At 36.7% G+C, this 14,648-nt stretch overlaps 1 protein-coding gene across 4 annotated transcripts in view; it reads left to right on the top strand.

Annotated features, from left to right (window-relative positions):
* The window catches only part of LOC120533876 (leucine-rich single-pass membrane protein 1-like), a 61,032-nt gene that overhangs the window by 2,969 nt on the left and 43,415 nt on the right, over positions 1 to 14,648 (top strand). For all 4 annotated transcript variants that reach the window (XR_005634638.1, XM_039760950.1, XM_039760951.1 and 1 more), the window contains exon 2: positions 1,558 to 1,689. Coding sequence is in view for 3 of the 4 variants with exons in the window: in XM_039760950.1 (XP_039616884.1) it covers positions 1,563 to 1,689 (127 nt within the window). In the remaining variant the exon portion in view is untranslated. The remainder of the gene's footprint in view (positions 1 to 1,557; positions 1,690 to 14,648) is intronic.

The raw sequence follows: 14,648 nt of genomic DNA on the forward strand, positions 1-14,648 counted from the left end.
GCCCTCTGTGAAGGGGGCTGCACCAGAAACATTGAGGAGCTGTGGCTAAAGTAGTTGTGGTGATTAAAATGTTCTGTGGTGGCAAGGCTGTGGGAGTGGTTGATATTGAGCCAGAAATGATTATGACATTGGATATTATAGTATTTTGGCTAACAGGCCTATTCAATGTTGCACAGGAGATGGGGACAGTGCTTCAAGACTGAGGTTGTGATCCCAATTTTTAAAAAGGGGAACAAGATGATGTATTCTGTTTACCAAATAATCAATCTCATCAGCTCCTGGAAAAACCTACTTTGAGTAACTGAAACAGAAACTCCTTTTGTTATTTCAACCTTGGATCAATACACCAATAAACTAACTGTTTATCTTTGCACTAGTGTCAGTATCGATACCAACTTACGTAACTCTGTACCAATACTGAAGCAGTACTGGAGCAAATAATGGATATCTGCCACACAATTGCATGTTTCCCTCCCTTGCAACTCTCCACAAATCAATACAAGAAGAAGAGGGAGTCCTGAGATGGGGTCCTGGTTGGAATCTCCAGCACATTTATATTAATATATATTGTATGTTCGAAGATTGGCTAATTGAGCCAGATCTAATTATGCAATTATGAAAAGGCAAACACATTGCACCCGCTGTTCGAATGACAACTGTCTCCCCACCATTTTGGAATGCAAAAAGGAATTTTTTTGTGAATTCTCTATGTAATTAACTTAATAAGTTATAGCGTAATGAAAATTGCATAATTAGATCTGGACCACCCTATACAGATTTCATAGCAGAGCATGGACGACAGCAGTTGAGATGACACTAATTAGTGTAAAGTGCTTGAAAACTACCATTTACTTCCAGTACTGAAATTATTGAAATACTGGTACCATACAGTTGTAAAAATTGGGTTTTTTGGTACTTTTTCAGTACCAGTATACCATGCAACCCTTTTTTGCACAGATGGTAATGGGTGTCTGTCAATTCTATCTCCCTGTGAAGCTTTTGATGGTATAATCTGTGGAGTTTTATGGGAGGTGCTCCACGTGTATGGGTTCCAGGACCACCACTGAGTGCCATTTGAGTGAGTGCTACATCAGCATACTTTGTGCTAAGCTGTTTAGCTTGGGCGCTGGACTCCATCAAGGGTGCATCTCGTCTCTTCTGCTGTTTGTTATTTTCATGCACAAAAAATAAAGATTACAGCAAGGTTTGGAGGGTATCCAGGGATGTTTGCATACAATGTTGTACTCTTGTCCTCATCGTCCTGTGATTTGTGGCCCACATTTTATTAACAGTGTATTTTTTTGCTTGCAAATGGAAAAATCTTATTTAACTTCCATAATAATTATTTAAATAACACAAATTTGATGCCACAACATTAATTAATAATTTGTGATGCAGAAAAAATATAAACATTACCTTTTGTATTGTATTTTAAAAATATATATACAATTTATATATGTATATTTTTTAAAAATTTATTTTATTTGAAATTAGTCTTCTTAGTAGTTATATTACATAACATTAAACAGATGGCTTAGTGGCTTCCATTTATTTCAGGTACAATGAATGATTTATCTTCTGAAATTGATCTTGACGTGCTTGATGAAGAAGGAAAACTTTATACAGCTGATTCCTTAAACAATTTAAACAAACTCAATGTATGTATTGATCCTCAAGAGCTATTATCAGGTCAGTATGGCACTTGGTAACTATGAAATAAGAACAATCTGGGTCAATGAAACAAAAGCCTTTAACATTTTTCCCCAACACTTTAGTATCAGCGCAAAACTAACAGATTTTTCTAGTAAAACATAGGTAACAAACTATTTAAATATTGTTGTCGCTACTCAGCTCTATTATTATGTATTTGATGCTTTTTGGTCAAACATACTCATTACAGTTTGTATGTAATTAATTGATTTTATGGCTTATTTTAGGACTATTTTTGTTTCAAAATAATGGGTAAAGGTGTATCAAAAATGTACTTTACTGGCTACAAGAAAACCTTAACTGTCAATCAGTGTTGAAAAGTCATTTAGCTCCATTGCTCCAAATGCTCCTTGACTGGTTTGTTACCTTTCACTTAAAATAAACGACTTGTTTTCATCGGTTCAACAGAAATGAGCAAATAGAAACATAGCAGGTCTAGGAGGTTTGTTATGATTGATCTAATGAGTGACAACTATAATTGTGTCCATTAACATGATAAAGAGCTCTGATTGCCAATATGCTCATATGGATAAGTAGATATTGAATGCGAATGTATAAGCAAATGCCATTTTTTAAATGTTTTTGAGAGATCATACAAATATGTATAAGAATTAGCATTTTGTCATCCCCTGCTTATTCCTTCATTTTCCAAAACCCACTTATTCTGAAAACAAAGGCCAAGGGGATCAGGGTGTCCTCTGGAAACTTCAGATTCAAAGCAGGAAACAACCCCAGACTGAAAATCAGTCACAAGGCATTTCACTCATACCATGCCAGCTGAAAGATACAAATTAACCTAATGCACATTCATATTTGGGATCTGGTGAGAAACCGAAGTATTGACCACAAAATTTATAAAAGGAAATGAACAGGCAAGATCCACCGACTTTAAACCTTGGCCCCTGGAGTTATGAGTTGGCAGCTTCAACTACTGCACCGTTGTGCAATCCACAAGAATCTCGCTTTACAAGTATATACCACTGTATAACAGCCATAGTACTAGGGTGTTGTACCATGTTAGCCATAATGAATGTAGTGAGATGTCAAGCAAAATGACACCTTTTATTGGCTAACTAAAAAGATTCCAGTATGCACGCTTTCGAGGCAACTCAGGCCCCTTCTTCAGGCAAGCTGTATAACAGCTGGTAAGACTTATAAAGCAAAATGACAACAAAAATGCTGAGCAGTACTTTACATCATGAAAAACCAGTTTCTATAAAAAAAATGTAAGTATTTATATTTAATATAAACAGCAGTATGGTGTATAGATAATAGCTGCTCTCTCAAGGCTCCTGGATCTTAGGTTTCAACAGTGGCGTAGCTCGAGTTCGTGCCGCGCGAGGCTTCAATTTGCCGCCCTCCAACATATCTGAATATGTTAAACTATTTAAACAGAAAATTAAAATGACATATAGAGAAAAATTAAGATAAATTTTGCATAGATTTATTCATATATAAAGAAACAGCAATCATTTTTTATATATATTTATAAGCATCAACTAGACAAGAATATAGTATAGACGCACTGATAAGCCGTGTTCTAATTATTAGTTTAGTATAATTACGCTACGAAAACCAGAACCAAAGTAGGGTACAAGTGATTGGTGGGGATGTTTTCTGCACAGAGCAAGAACGCATTCGGATTGATAACGAAATGAAATTATAAATTGTAAATTAGTTTTTTATCTTCCTAGAAATTATTATCGGTGTTTTTTTTTTTTATTTTTGTTATTGCCTCATAAATTTCAACTGCTGTGTTTGATGCCGTCACAGGAGGACAGTCTGAATATTACTTTTCAAGCATTTGTGGTTAAAAATCTGAGAATTTGACCATTCATGAGTGATATTTTTCCGAACCCTGCTGCTTACACACGAATTGTACTGAGATTTTGGCCAATAATGCCGCCCCCAAATATGTGCCACCCGGGGCGGACCGCCCCCTCCGCCCCCCCCAGCTACGCCACTGGGTTTCAATAATGCACTTGGTGATTGTGTCTGTGGAGGTTGCATGTTTCTCTGTATCAGTGTGGGTCATACTCCACGTTCCATTTCACTTCTTAAAGGCATGAATGTTAGTTTTATTGGTGATTCCACAATGTCTGAACTTGTTTTATTTTATAGTGGTAGTGCATCCATTCCTGCTAAGAAAGGCTACAATATTGAGTGTGTGGTGACCTGTCCAAGTTCCATTTTGATTTCTGCCAGCATAAGTTCAGGCCAATTGTGACACAAAATTTAATAGTGTTATGAGATTTTTTTTTGTCAGTGTAAAAATGTATATTGTTATTTTCAATTATTTAGAAGGCATGTACTGCAGGAGAAGAAATCCCACTATGTATTTTCTTTATCAGCAGACAGCACAAAGCCAGAATACATTCACAACACAGCAGGGTCATGAACTTTTGTCAGGTCTATGGTCCTCTTTGCTTTACATGTGAACACATATGCTATTTCAGTTAGTTTTAGTTAGCTGATTTTAGCAGCCGTGTTGGTTGGGAATGTCACTACCATATTGTATATGAACAGAACTTTCATGCATTTATACTCCACTTCACATTTTAGGTTTCTGCCCAATCTGCTTCACGCATGTGTGATGTCACTATCCAGTCTGTTCTCCAGACTCATCATCTAACCCACTATATCCTAACACAGGGTCACGGGGGTCTGCTGGAGCCAATCCCAGCCAACATAGGGCACAAGGCATGGAACAAACCCCAGGCAGGGTGCCAGCCCACCACAGGGCACGCACACACACACCTACACACCAAGCACAATTTGAGATCGCCAATGCACCTAACCTGCATGTCTTTGGACTGTGAGAGGAAACTGGAGCACCTGGAGCAAACCCAAGCAGACACGGGGAGAACATGCAAACTCCACGCAGGGAGGACCCAGGAAGTGAACCCAGGTCTCCTTACTGCGAGGCAGCAACGCTACCAATGCGCCACCGTGCCGCCCCAACTTGCATGTGTTTATGGAAAAAAAAAAAGTTTTCATTTCAGGGGTAGAATTACTGACCATAATGAGGATATTATGAAAATTCTTTGTTCTGCATAGATGCATGGTATGTTGTGTCTTTGCTGTTGGATTAAGCTTGTTATGCTCCTTGCTATGTGGGGTAGTTCAGGTACTGATAGGGACAACCCATGGGTATATAATACTGATCTGTTGCTTCACAGACTTTATAGGCATTCCTAAACACAAGCAGAGATGGGTCGGTATGGAGTGCAAACTGATCTTTGAGTCGTGGTGGCCAGAATCCCAGCCATGTGTTGGGTTCGTATATGGGAAGTGGGTATGGTCCAAATGCATGCGTAATTAATCACATAATGCTGTGACAATCAAAACAAACCTTAAAGGATCCTAGCAGCTCACCCCCATCCCGGAGTCAGAAAACACATGAGACCCTGTAAAATAATAATAATAATAATAATAATAATAACGGAAGATTTATTACTATGTTTTTGATGGAAGAAAAAAGTGTGAATCATCTACACAGATAGACTGGAAACAAAAAAGACATGCCAGCTTGGACAGGCCAGTCCCACGCTGCCACTTCAGACAGAGTCAATCAATACCCAAAAGACTGGATCTCTGACAGCAATGATACATTTTTTTTTTTACTTATTGCCATTTATTGTAGTTTGTTTGTGGGTATAATTCTGTCTACATCTTTTGCTGTTTGAGAAATGGTAGCACAGTGGTTAGCACAGCTGTCTCACAGCTCAGAAAACGTTTTTGGCCCCAATAATCAGTCCAGAATTAGTTGGCCGATGCTTCTCTAGCCCTTGTGAACGCTTAAAAGTCTGTTTGCACCATAATAATCCTCTCAAAACTAGTGCAATTCCGACTTCCCCATTGACTTTAAAGCATTTCGCTGAGTTCAGTGAAGTTGCTGAACATTTGCAAAGCGAACTACTCAGTGCTTGCTCATCATTATTATTCGGTGATTCTCAGCTGTTTTTGGTATTGCAGTCAATCAGGATTCTTCTTGGTGTTCTTCACAGCTTCCTTCTCTTTAATGAGCCTTTCCATGATTGATCAGTAGGGTGGTTTCCTCTTCTCCCACAATTTTCAGAACTTCTTACTTTGATTTATGTTTTGTCCAAAAGATCTTTTCCATATGCCACTAATCCACTTCTCTTTTGGATGCAGATTTTCTTTTCAACCAAATTTCCTCACTTCTGCTGTTAACCGAACTTTTCATTCAATTAGGTAGTTTCCCCTCACCTCTCTGACTACAAATAAATACATTATCATTACTCTGGATTATTTCTATAAACTTTAGAATGATTTTTGGTTTCTGAAGTACTTTTGCCTATTAGTTCTCCATAGTCAGTTACTTTTTAAATTCATTTTAATTCACTTGCCTTGTTAAGATGTGAAGATCTCAATTGTTTCTCTTTCATAACTAGGAGCATACTAGGAAGTGCAATTAAAAAGCTCGATTCACAAAGCATTTTATTACAGTTTCTCAGTAAGACTGCATGAGTTTCAGACTTGGAAGATCAAAAGCAGGACCAAACTATCTATTTAAACATATGCCATCATTAGCAAGAATTAGCCTCTAAAACCTATAGCCACCAGAGCTGCCTTCAGTCTACCCAACTCACATGTTAGAGGTCATTTTGAACTCTGCTTTAGCGCTTTGGAACTTTGCTATTCAAAGGGTCAGGTAACTATGTTCAAATGTCTAGGCTGTCCCGCCAAAGTTTAAGTGCACTTCAATCATTCGATCATATCTATCCTTTATGTTTGCAGAAATTTGCTAATTAATGAAAAATAAACAATTTCCTACACCAATGGACTGGCTACTGTGCTCTATTGTGTCTAAAAAAGTGTGGAATTGCTATTTTGTCACATTATTTACAGCTGTTTGCTTATTCATCCACAAGGAGGCATTTGTTCAAGGCAATTTGTGGACATTTCTATGAATTGTGATTTCTTTAGTTCTTTTTTTCCATTTTAGATGTATTGCAGTACCATATGATAGCAAATAGTTAAAATTGATACTAAGAGAATTTTCCACCCATGTTATATTTCAGTTCCTTGTTGAACTTGTATTAAAAATAACTGGAGCTCTTCAAGTCTGTTGGCAATGACGATTTAAATTTAATTGTCATTAACTTTTAGTTGCAGAGATAGTGGGTACACTTGTGTCTATTTAACTTTCATTTTAACATTGTCCTTTCTGGTCACTTAGGTCACACAGTCTTGCAAACAAAGAGTTTCATATTTTGCATAACCTATGACTTCATCTGCTAGGCTAGATTATCTCAGTCACTAGTTCATTAATGCTTATCAGTTTCCATTGTCTTTCCAAAAGTGTTGAATGAAAGGAATTTTGTGTTCATATTTTTACTGTTTCTTTAATCTTATCCCTTCTTTCCTCATAGACTCATTCCAGCATGTAACATTGAATGTCTTGGATTGTGGCACTATGAAGTAGGATAGCACCATATCAGTGACAGTGAGACATTAGAAATGTTTAGGAAATTAGGGATTACTTTATTCATGAATGATTTGAGGATGTGGGGGGAAAAACATTGTCTGGGGTAGCTGCTTTGGAGTTCTTACCTTCTAAACAACTTGCACTTATTGTGTTCACTAAATTGTACCATAATGTCCCTGATTTACTGGAAGTTGTGATGGAAGATTTCAGGTTTCAAATTGGCCCTAAAGGATAGTTTACCATGTAGCACAGTGTTAGGAACATGAAGAGAAAAAAAAAATGTATCAAAAAATTTATTGTATGTCTATTAATTTACAGTGTGATGAAATGGTGAAGAAAATAAAATAATGCCTTCTGCTACAAAAATATTACCTATCCTTCTTGGGCTGTAATTCTCAACAATTAATACTTATCTTTATTAACTGTATTTTTGTTTACATGACTTATTCAACCTAATTATTACTTTTGGAAGATGCATAGAGATATACAGAAGATCTGCCTCTCCCATACATTGGTGAAGAAATGTGTCTTTAATTCAAACGCACAGCATTGTGGGAATAGCAACTTCCCTGTTTACATTCAAAGGGTACTTTTCAAGAAGTAGCTGTTAATAATATTTTTATTAAAAAATTCTGCATGTTATGCAATGTGAGTTATGTGAGATTTTTTTTCTCTCTTTTCCATGGACTTTTTTCACAATTATGTGAATTAATATTATTAATTGTTATTATTAATTATTACTAATTATTGGCACTGGGCGGCACAGTGGGTTGCGCTGCTGCATCACATGTAGGATACCCGGGTTCACTTCCCGGGTCCTCCCTCCGTGGAGTTTGCATGTTCTCCCCGTGACTGCATGGGTTTCCTGAGGGTACTCCGGTTTCCTTCGCACAGTTCAAAGACATGCAGATTAGGTGCATTGGCGATCCTAAATTGTCCCTAATGTGTACTTGGTGTGTGAGTGTGCCCTGCAGTGGGTTGGTGCCCTGCCTGGGGTTTGATTCCAGCCTTGCGCCCTGTGTTGTTTGGGATTGGCTCCAGCAGACCCCCATGACCCTGTAGTTAGGATATAGCAGGTTGGATAATGGATGGATGGATTATGTATAGCATTGGTCACCTGTTCACCACATTCAGTTTGAATGTTCGATATTTAATTTTTCCACAAAACGAGAATGAAAAATTTTCTTAGCCACCATCATAAATTACATTGGGAAAGTAACATTTTTTTAAAAATATAATTTTTGGGTGGTGTATTCCTTTACTATAGAATGAGTTTGGACCTTTTCATTTTGTGTTGTACTTAAAATATAATGCACAGCCTGTCTGATTGTGAATGGTGATCGAGCTTGTGTTTAGTACAGCAGTTGACATTTTTAATTAGAAAAAGATCAGATGAAGAAAAATGTGCCCTCATTGTTCAGTAAACAATAGGTTTGTTAGTTTAACAGCCAAATGTGTCAATTTTAAATGTAAATTTGTTAAGCATGTTAGCCAAATATCTTTTCTTGATAAACTTATCAAAATTTTATTATGGTTGTGGCTTTATGTCAAGGCTTTTTCTCTTCTATGATGTATTTTGTATGGATAAATATTTTTGCACATTTTATTAGTTTAAAAAAAGTATGTTTTAAGGGAATTTTGTTTATTTTTGTATTTGTATGGTTACCGAACAATAAACCTTCAGAGTTTCAGTTAATAAAAAATGACAAGTAAAAAACAAGTAAAATCTGTGGTCTTCAGTTTAATTGTAAAAGTACCTCAGTAATATTGACCATAAGGCTTCAACATGGCTGGTTACTTAGGAGCTTAGTGTAAAAACAAAATTAAATAAATAAATACAAATTAAAAACATTAAAATAAAACAATTAAGAATTAGTACTGGAAATAAGAAACTTCTTGTAACATGAAATTGGCGATCATTATCGGCCCTAAAAATGTCTCACATTGTTCTAAAGAACTTAAGATATACCACTGACTTTTTATTTCTCTCTGTTTCATTTGTAGTTAGATATGAATTTATTTTATGCAGAGGAAGTAATCAGGGCAAAAAGGTAAAATATCCTTAAATTAAATAATTTTACCTCCAACAATATCCCTAATATTAGTAATAATTTAATATGTATGAATGCCACTTTTGCATTAAAACTCGATTCTCTGATTTAATCTTTTTTTCTCCCTCTTACCCACTGCACTCGGGTCCCAATACAGGTGCTTCGTTGTGTGGTGGGTGTGGCAATGCGTTATCCACGCATACTCCCAAACTCTCCTCTCTCTCTCCTCTCTTCATGCGCCTACTATGTTAAAAGGTAATTTCTGTAAAAAGGAGGCTACAAGTGATTACTGTGAAACCTTCTAAAAAGACAAGGATCAGTAACACCACCACCACCAACACATAGCCAATATTAAATGTACCGAAACATTGAAAAATGCATGTTTATAAGAATACTTTGAATGCATTACAACAAGGCTTGCCAAACTTCCCCTCACAGTCACACCAGTGCTCAGGGCTGTTTGGTGAGGCCGGCAAAAACAAAAAATATGTTGCTTTCTGGCACGAATCAGCCAAGTCTGGACATAGGCCAATATGCGGTTAATTTTAGCTAAAACATATAAGTTATCAAAAACAGGCTGGAAACTTATGTCAGTGGCTTTTAAAGTGCTGTCTGCAAAATGAGTGTCATGGTATTATAGTAAATTGACTTCTAAGCTACTGAGGTATGTAAGTCTGTTGTATTGTTAGACATTTATTTATAACAGCCAAGGTACAGAATAAACCTTGAGGTTATTAATTAAGAGCCAATGGGATTAAAGCCCAAGAAAAAGGGAGAATTTTATTAAGGAACAACAAGAATATACGTAGAACCATATGCAGCTTTCTTCACTGCATTTTAAACAGAGGTGCCTGCACTTGCATCTACAACCATTCTGCTTTTCCTTAATTCCCTTATTGTGCTCTACACTACTCTGTTACTGACAGTATTTACAAATGCTGCCTCATATGCAACAGTAACAATATTTACTTCTATATCACTTAATCTAGTCACTATTCTCTTTCTATTGCTTGTCACTTCTTCAAACTCATTCTAAGCTTTATTGTTCATTATGCAGCTCTCTCTTTTTAATTTACTTTCACTAGGGGGCTTTGCCCTCTGCTTGCTTCGTTTGCCCATCCCTTCCCTCCTGGGGCGATCTACGTTCCAGCCACTTTGCGTCAGGGGGCCAGGGGGGCTGAATGCACGCAAAGGAGATGCAGACGGATCAGCTGCTGGCTTTCTGCTGCTGCCGAGCTGCATGTTCTGCTTGTTGGGCTGCACGTCAATCGTTTATAAGCCAGTAGAGCAGCTGGCCTTTTGTCTCACTGCCTTGTCTTGCAGGACGTCAAAGTGTCTTCCGAGAAGATCATGTATTGACCCCAGATGTTTTTATTATAATAGATGTAAATATGAAGAGCCCACCTATGGCCATTGCAATCCTTTAATTCCATGTGGCCACCAACACGTTGCTTCAGTGCTGTCAGGCTGTCTACCATTACACGATCAATCATTATAATTGAGGAATTATTATTGATCGCTGGCTACAATGTGGGGCTTTGAAACGCAAATTCAACAACAATTGTAGTATTTTTCACATAAATACCTTTAGTAAAATAAGTGTGGTAATTGTAGCAAGCAATAATACTAACAACTGTTCGCTGTAGGTGGTCAGCTGTATCTTTCATTTTACCAAATTAATACCACTGAAATATAGTATATAAATTGTGATTTTCTTTGATCTCTTCAATATATTGATTATGTTTCAATTATTTTATAAAAAAGTACATTTCATTTTTAATGCTTTATTAATTATTTTATTACTGATGTTCCAACAATATGTTTTAATAACAAGAAAGGATATTGAATTTACACTCCTTAATATATAATTGTATTACTTATGTTTCGACAATTTGTTTTAATAAAAAGAAAGAAACTGAATCTAGACACTGCTTAATTTTTTGCTACTACTGATGGGACTCTATAGGTAACTTTCACTATTCTGATAATGTTAAATGTTATTTTGTGCATTTTGCAAAATACCCCTTTTCTTTATAAAATGCCCCTGGATTTCAGTCAGTGGAGCCAAGAAATTGGCACTGAAAAAAATATTTCTTTCAATGGTCTGCAAGTGTAATAACAGTATTTGATCTCCTTTGCATTTTTTACTGCTGGCTTTTGTTTTCTATAATTTAAACTGATTACATTACCAACGTTTCTTAAGAAATCAGAACTGCCTATGTGTTCAGAACTGAATGTCTATTCTGCATTGATCTTTATTAGTTCACATGTCTGACTTGTGCCAGCACAATTATTTAGGCGGGATTTTAAAATTATTACTCTAGTTCATAAGTATGTCATTAGTATTCTATACAATTCTCTGTTCCTATGTGTGCTATTATAATAACTGTACTGTATTATTCATTCCCTAATAAAAACAAAATTGCTTGCAGAATGCAAACCTAAAAGTATAAAATACTATTAATGATTATCATTAAAGTGTATTGTTCATGCAATCCACTATAGATTCTATTAACGTTTTTCAGAGACCTTTATATTTGATTGTTTATGAAATAATTGTCTTTAAAGATTCTGTAAAATATTTTCAGATGGGAACAATACAAATTTTTTGCTTTGTTTTTTAGACAAAATATCTTTTTTAATTTTTAAAAATGACCTGTTTAAGCTAATATACATAAAATATAAACAAAAATAATTATGAATTTAAAATGATTTGAAATGTATTTAACATGCAGTTACTTATTATCAGACAAGTACAAAGCAAGAAGGACAACATCAAAGCACAAAGATGTTAGCATTGTAAACAACATGCAACACGTATGTTTGTCACACAAAAAATATAGAAAGTTACCCAGGTTGGCAAGGGGTTTGCAGGAACAGAAGGGGTACTTGCCTGAGACAAGGGTTGTATTTCAGTAAATGACCCTACACTGGTAACTGGATAGACACTTCAAAAGCCAGTATGGATAACCTGCAATCCTGTTTAAAAGTTTAAAAGGTGCCTATGAAATAGTTACTATAAGGGAAATGGAAGAAGGAGATAGCATATGAGACTAAAGGAAAACAATGGGAACACTCCCAGATGGATAGGTGTTAGCAAATAGTTCCTACCTGGAAGTGGTTGAATCCTGCACCATTTTATGGAGGGTAGGCTATATTGGAGCAACGACAATGTTTATGCCTTGACTCTGAAAGATGGTCTAAGAACTTTGGACGTATGTGAGAAGACCTCAGGACTTTTGGAAAGGTATTTTGACCTTGGAAATGTTTCTAATGATTTGAAACCTTTGTGAAAGGTATTACAGGTTAGGCCTTAAAAGTATCAGTGTCAGCTTGGAATCAAGAGGTGAGTGGGACAAGAGTCAACTGGAAGGCAGGGAAAGAGGCGAGAATTTAATGATACACAAAACGAGAGAGAGAGAAAGAGAGACAGGCAAGTAGAATACTTTGTAGTGCTTATGACACTGTGTTTTGCACAGTGAAAAGTAGGAAGTCAGCTTTCCTCAAAGACCACCTCCTGAAACTGTATAACCTGGCCAGTGGGGCAACTAGGATTTGAGCAGGTTTGTCTTTAACTGATACTATGTCCTCTCATTGAACATCAATCTCTGAAGTGTTTTCGTATAATAAACATCAATTTTAGATCAACTGTTTTGAATTTGGCACTCTTTACTCTGGGTAAGATAAGATAAAACAGGAAACATTTGCATGATTGTCAGAGTTGGCTGGTGGACAGAGGTGGGTAGAGTAGCCAAAAATTGTACTCAAGTAAGAGTAGCGTTACTTCAGAATAATATTACTCAAGTAGAGGTTAAAAAGTAGTCATCCAAAAAAATTACTCAAGTAAGAGTAAAAAAGTATTTGGTGAAAAGACTACTCAAGTACTGAATAACTGTTTGAACATAATAAATGATTTATTTTTTAGAAATGTTGTAATAAGACAGACAAAAATATAAAACTACGTGCAAATTGTGCTATTTCCAAATAATAAAATATAAAAATAAATAACATCTTTACAAAATAAAGATGCACAAATAAGACAAAGTTCCAAATCTCAGTTTTTCACAACAAAGCTTTTGAAGCCAATACCTACAGTAGGTAACATGTATGTTTGAACAGTGCCAACTACTTACAATGACAAGATATACTGTACACTGACAGTATAATACTGCATATGCACTTTGTGGTGTAGCGGGTCCGCGGCTTCAAAAAAAAAAAAAAGACCAGTTTCAAATCCATAAAGCCGTGTCACTCTCTGTGGGCGCAATTGCATGACTACGGGGAGTTAATGAGGTAGTTGCAGCAAGTCGTTCTCAATTGCTTCATTGGCTTCCTGCGGCATGTGATTAAGGCCCGCGGAGACGGGAGTGTATATGTATTGGTCAGCACAAAAAAGAAGGGGGAATCAAAGAAAAGGAGAAAGGAAAAGAGCTTGTGGCTGCTGAGTCTCCACCGACTACGTGAGCAATTGGTGAACCAGGAGAATGAGAAGGAGGTGGGCTGAGATTAGGAGGAGTTAGTCTGCATTTTAACCTCCGATTTTTAACGGATTTATTGATTTTTTTATCCTTACTTTTCACAGTGATTTTTATGGATTTATATATTTTACTGTTTTTAGAACACAGCACCATTGACACTTTTGTTGATTTTACTTTTGTTTTGACTGGTTTTTAATAAAAGCACTTGAGCACTTTTTCCACCATCCTCTGGCCTCATCAGTGAATTACCCTCGTATGTCAGCTCATCTCGGTCATAACTATCGACGGTGTGGGTTCAGCAGACTCCCATGTGGGAAGAGGGAGTCTGTAGGGGACTGACATCATTACACACTTGCCCTCCAAATAGTACAGCTGATAGAAAATAACATTAGAACAAGGCAGCTTGTGCACGTACAAGAAGTCTCACTTTACCTTGACTGTCTGTGTATTTTTGGTTGAAACGTGTTTGTTCTTCACTCAGTGAAGTGATGGTTAAGCTTCTCAAGGTTCTTGTAGTGAAGCTGTGACCGTTTAGCAGTGAACAGGAGCCCCGCATGACTAAAAAGTCTCTCGCAGACGCAGGAAGTTTGTGTGTGGTCATGTGACTGCATGGCTACGTCTGATTGGTGAAACGAAGTCATGCGATTATTGTTGCAACGTCTGATTGGTGAAACAGTCATGCAGTAGATACAAAAAATATAGTGTAATGCAGGGGTGCCCAATGCATCGATCGCGATCGACCGGTAGATCGCAAAGGTAGTGCAGGTAGATCACATTGCATTCAAAAAAAATTTTTTTAAGCATTAGTCTATCATATATCCTCCCTATGGCATTTGCCACTTGATTGACAAACAGAGCAGCCAGTCTGAGATCTCTTTCCTTCTAACACACTGGTCATCCCGCACGCACGATCAAACGCACAAGCTACTGCAAAACTCCAGCTGTGATCTAGTTAGC

Source organism: Polypterus senegalus, chromosome 8 (genome assembly GCF_016835505.1).
Source record: "Polypterus senegalus isolate Bchr_013 chromosome 8, ASM1683550v1, whole genome shotgun sequence".
In the NCBI taxonomy this organism is placed as follows: Eukaryota; Metazoa; Chordata; class Cladistia; order Polypteriformes; family Polypteridae; genus Polypterus; species Polypterus senegalus.